The 5,000-nt window shown below is 60.0% G+C and overlaps 1 protein-coding gene across 1 annotated transcript, besides 1 other annotated feature; it reads right to left on the bottom strand.

Moving 5' to 3' along the window:
• Positions 1 to 97: part of a sequence feature (Protein overlapping with rRNA (J3D65DRAFT_606020, KAK7532048.1) was converted to a misc_feature.) that runs on past the window's edge.
• Positions 98 to 1,430: 1,333 nt separating this feature from the next.
• On the bottom strand, positions 1,431 to 1,982 carry J3D65DRAFT_679891 (uncharacterized protein; the record flags this gene model as incomplete). Its single annotated transcript, XM_066803698.1, has 1 exon — positions 1,431 to 1,982. The coding sequence occupies exon 1, from the start codon at positions 1,961 to 1,963 to the stop codon at positions 1,433 to 1,435; it is 531 nt and encodes a 176-aa protein (XP_066651716.1). The 5' UTR covers positions 1,964 to 1,982.
• Positions 1,983 to 5,000: the final 3,018 nt, after the last annotated feature.

The raw sequence follows: 5,000 nt of genomic DNA, 5'->3' as shown, positions 1-5,000 counted from the left end.
CCACATGACTTTGCGTAGCCTCAACCCGGGGAAGCGCGCGTCGTTCTTGGATTTAAAAAGGGACTCCTCGGTTGGGCCGATGAGGGAGGTGTTCTAGGCTACCGTTTACGGGCCTATGCTGGTCGCTGCTCGTTTGATGATACGGTATCTGTGAGAAATCACACTTGCCTGTCCGTTTTTAAATCTTGGTGGTTCTTCGTTGTTAGGCTTCAAACCTGATCCCTTAGCCAGTAGCGCTTCTTGCGAAAGCGGGGGAGTTGGGGGCGGGCCAAAGCAGCAAGGTCATCGGGGCGGGTATCACAGCATCTCAATTCTCAATGTGCATAGCGCAGCTGTCCCTCGGTTACCTACGGTAAGTGGGGGCGGACTAACTAAAAGTGTGATGTCTTCCTTATTGGTGGTAAAAGGCAGGCTCTCTAGAATGTTCGGAAGGAGAGTTAGTTTTCTGTCTAGTCAATTTGTCAACAACAGTTGCAGGTGGCAAATGGCGACACAACCTGGATCGGGGAAGGCTAAGGTTCATCAACTTAAAATCGCGAGCGAAAAAGGACTGTCACACCGGCATTGATTTGTCGGCTGGGGCTTTCTGAAAGTAGCAAGAACGCGTGATGGGCTATGCTGATCCCGAGCGGAGCAACAAGGTGTGAACCTTGGGTCTAGGGGGTAATACTCTAGGGCTGCCCGTGTAGAGCGCGGAAAGGTGTGGGTGGTGCTGAGCAAACTAGGCCTAGCTGTAATGGCGTTGATGGCACCTAACCACTAGTATCTCAGACCGCTTAAGGGACGTGCCTCCCCTAAACGAAAGTTTTGCCCACGGCGAAGGACCTGCAGTCTGGATCCGATGGGGGCCGCTACCGACTTCTGGTGAAAAAAGATTAACCAGGGGCAGGCCGGGCTTTAGAGAATAGGGAACGTGAGCTGGGTTTAGACCGTCGTGAGACAGGTTAGTTTTACCCTACTGATGACCGTCGCCCCAACGGTAATTCCGCTTAGTACGAGAGGAACCGCGGATTCAGATAATTGGTTTTTGCGGCTGTCCGACCGGGCAGTGCCGCGAAGCTACCATCTGCCGGATTATGGCTGAACGCCTCTAAGTCAGAATCCGTGCCGGAACGGGGTGATTCTCCCCTGCACATCGTAGTCGGATACGAATAGGCCCTTGGCCCAGAATCCTAGCAGGCCGGCGACGGGGGCTCCGTTGAAGTCGGGGTCTCCAGCTGGCGGATTGCAATTTCACAATGCGCAGGGATAAATCCTTTGCAGACGACTTAGTTGCCTGACCGGGTCGTGTAAGTAGTCGAGTAGCCTTGTTGTTACGAGCTACTGAGCGTAAGCCCGCGCCAGCTAGATTTGTTGAGAGCAACTCTCTCCCCACCGGAAGTATTGGCTATAAGCCGGTCTCCGAAGGGGAGAGGACCTAACGGTCTTTAACCTACTGCTGCCGGGTATTCTGGCGGTGATATACCACTTGGCTGGCCAGGATGGCAGGTGGCAGGGACGTCCCTCGAGGGACACCTGCTCCGGAGTCTTGAGGGACATCATCTACTTGGTGGTCTCGAGGGACACGCCCTGGCTGGTCTCGAGGGACGCCCATCGGATGGTCCGGAGGGACGCCCACCTGGTGACCTGGAGGGACATCCACCCGGGAATCTCGAGGGACACCGGCCGGCTGGTTGCGAGGGACATCCGCCCGGTGACCTGGAGGGACATGCACCCAGCAACCTGGAGGGACACCCGCGGCTGGTCTCGAGGGACACCCACATAGGAACCTGGAGGGACATCCACCGGGAATCTCGAGGGACATCCACCTGGAGGGACATCCACCTGGAGGGACATCCACCTGGCAATCTCGAGGGACATGAACCTGGAGGGACATCCACCTGGAGGGACATCCACCTGGCAATCTCGAGGGACACCCACGTCTGGTCTCGAGGGACACGCGCCTAGTAACCTGGAGGGACATCCAACTGGTGACCTGGAGGGACACCGGCAGTCGCCCGCCGGGGAGGTATCCAGTCGCCTAGCCACCAAGTCCGCCGGGTAGGTCCGCCGCGGAGATGGCCATGGTCCGGGCCGGCGGACCGCAGTCCTTCCTCGTCGCCAGAGAGGTGCACCAGCTTTGAATACCTCCTATAAAGGTAGGTGCTGTAGCATAAGGCATCACTACAAGATCTGGCGGCAATCCATCCGCAGGGACTCGAGTAGCAAGCCGCGGACCCCGGGACCCCTCCCCAGACCGCCACCACGGCGCCTGACCATCTCCCTGGGGGTCGTGTCCCACCCGCTACAATCCCCATCCACGCGTTGGGAATCTATAAAGCCCATGCAGGTAGTTCAGAGAAGAACCGGGGCGGATCCAACCAGTTACGGTTTATTAAAATAACTTCCAGACCTCCCCGTCACCACGTACAGCAAGATCGGACGGACCCAGCGCGTCTCCCGCTTCTTATAAGCGTGGCCGCAGCCTTGGAGTCCCCCGAGAGCGCTTTGGCGAATCGGAGAGCGTCCTGTAGCGTCGCCGCCGCCCTGGAAGGCCTCATTTTGGGGCACCCATTTGACCCATCACCACTCCACAAACATCCATCCCTGGAACCTTGGACCTACTCCGTCGTAATCAGCACCTTCGACTCGGCCCCTTGGATGGAAGACCCCGGAAAATTCGACTAAGTCAGGTCAGAGTTCACCTTCCCGTGGATTTACAATGTATGGGATCGGGGGGACCTTTTGAACATCACACCAAGAAATAGTTTTTTAAAAAATATTTTCCGGCGCGCGAAAATTTGTCCACCAGAATCGTGCTGCAAGAGGTCCGGTGGGTATATGAGAGGGAGGTTGCCCGGTCCCAGCCGGGTGGTAGGTAGAAGTGCCAGCCACCCGCGCCGGAGGTCCTCTGTCTCACGGCGGGTTACTAGGGGGATTGCTTCCTTGCCAGGGAGGCACCGTCCGCGGGAGGCACCTCCACGCGCGGGTCAGGTCACCAAAGGGGGCCAGGCAACGCGTGGAGGGCCGGCACCGCGGCGGGAGGCCAGGTCCTATCCAGGGACAGGCTTCCTGCCGCGGGGCACGGCCTCTGCGGAGTGGGCCAGGCTCAGGCCTCGGGCTCACTAGGGCCCTAGGGGTCCCAGGTGCGGCGGCAGGAGGCTCTGGGACCGCCCTCCCTCCTTGCCGTCCGCCAGGTGGCGCTCCGGGTAGTTTCGTTGCGGGAGCGCGGGGAGGATTTTTTTTCCCCTCGCGGCGGGGCAAATTGGGAAGAAACGGGAGGGAGGGAAGGAGGGGAGCGGGCGAGGGAGCCAAGGAGGACCGGGCGGGGAGGGGCCGCGGATTTCCAGGGGGGCCTGCCCGCCGGGCGAGCTCATATTATGAGAATCTGCGGGAAGCGCGTTCGCCGGGTGGATTCCCAGTTGGATTTTCTACCTGGCCGGCTTCCGGGTAGGGTGTGAGCAGTGGTGGACTTCGCTCGGGGGCGACTGGCGGGTCGGGCTCTGCTTTTCGCGGGGATGGAGAGGGGGGGCTCTTTTTTATTTTTGCAGCCGCCGCAGAGGCAGGAGGAGGGCTTTTCCCGAGCGCCTGGCGGGCCCTTGGGGGGCGTGTAAGGGGCTGCCACGAATGGCGGTCTGCCCTGTCCTCGTGATGGTGGGCGGCTACTGGCGAAGAAGGGACCCTCATTCATATAGCACGGGGCGCTAGCCGGTTGGCCAGCCTAATAGACTAGGCTAGGAGGTATGCAGCGGCGCAGAGTATGATATGGGCAGCTCTGGGATGATATGAGCCGCGGGTTCCCTGGTGGGAGCGTGATGGCCTCGGGTCCCTCCACCTAGAGTGCTGCCACGACACCTAGCCGGTCTCTCTGAGGCTTCTAAGACCGCATAACAGATAAAGAGGCGCCTAGAATACCCCTCTTCAGGGCTTGTAGAGGTGGTTGGGATGACTTGGAACTTTTTCGAATTTTTTCCAGTAAATGTCGACTTCGACTTTTGTGTTTTGTACAGTATCCACGATTGGAAAAAATCACTAGACCGTCAAATGGACGGTGATGGCGCTGAAGATGACCGAGAACCTCCATAACTTCCTAGACAGGCCACCAGAGGGTGTCGGGAGCGGTGTGGTAGCCTCACGCCGGGAGTAGGGGCCTTGGAGGTGCTCCAGGGGGGTCATCCTGCCCGGGGGTCAGATTTCGAGGGGGCGATCCGGCCACGACGACGATGACAGACGGTAGCTGGGGACCTCAGAAAGACCTAGGAGAAGTCTGGAGCGAATCGCACCGCTGGTCTGCAGGTGGGAGGGGTGGGAGGGGAGGGGGCCACCCAGGTAGGTGCTCAGGGGGCCGGCGACTTCAGGCGGTGCGCCGGCTTCGAGACCTTTCTAGGACCATCTAATGGACCCTTTGATATCCCTCAGAGAAGTCTGGGGTGGTTTCATCCGCTGGGTCGCCAGAAGCGTGGGTGGAGGGGCGGGGTCCCCCCTCGGCCCAGGGGGACGGCGAGGTCAGGGGGTGCAGCGACCCGAGGGACCATCTTGGGCGGTAGGAAACCATCCATAGCCTCTATATGCCAGGTCTGGAGCCAATCGCCCCGCGGGGTCCCGACTGGCTCGCCGCGGAACCCGGAACCCCCTCCCAAATCGTCACCACGACCCCTGGCGACGGCCCCCCGACCCCTGAGCAGCCGGAGGCACTCCTCACATACGCTTTCGGGCCGCAGGAACACGATGCAAGCGGTCTGGAGTCGACCGGATCCAAAACCAACCACTTACGATTTATTAAAATAAGTCTGGACCCCCTGCCCCACCCCCTGGAGCGACGACGAGAGGCCCCCTGACCCCGGCGACGGCATGGTCGGATCGCTACGGCCTCAAAGCCCCCAGGGAGACCACCAGGAGGAGAGAGGGCACCAGACCTCGCCGTCGGCTCCCCGAAAGGCCTCATTTGGGGGGTACCCTTTGGGACACCACCACTCCTCGACCATCCGACTTGGGGATCTTGGACCTACTCCATATCGTTC

The sequence above is a fragment of the Phyllosticta citribraziliensis genome (assembly GCF_038025025.1).
Source record: "Phyllosticta citribraziliensis strain CPC 17464 chromosome Unknown J3D65scaffold_11, whole genome shotgun sequence".
In the NCBI taxonomy this organism is placed as follows: domain Eukaryota; kingdom Fungi; phylum Ascomycota; class Dothideomycetes; order Botryosphaeriales; family Phyllostictaceae; genus Phyllosticta; species Phyllosticta citribraziliensis.
The sequence above is the reverse complement of the archived record's forward strand: the minus strand, read 5'-3'. Positions and strand labels throughout refer to the sequence as shown.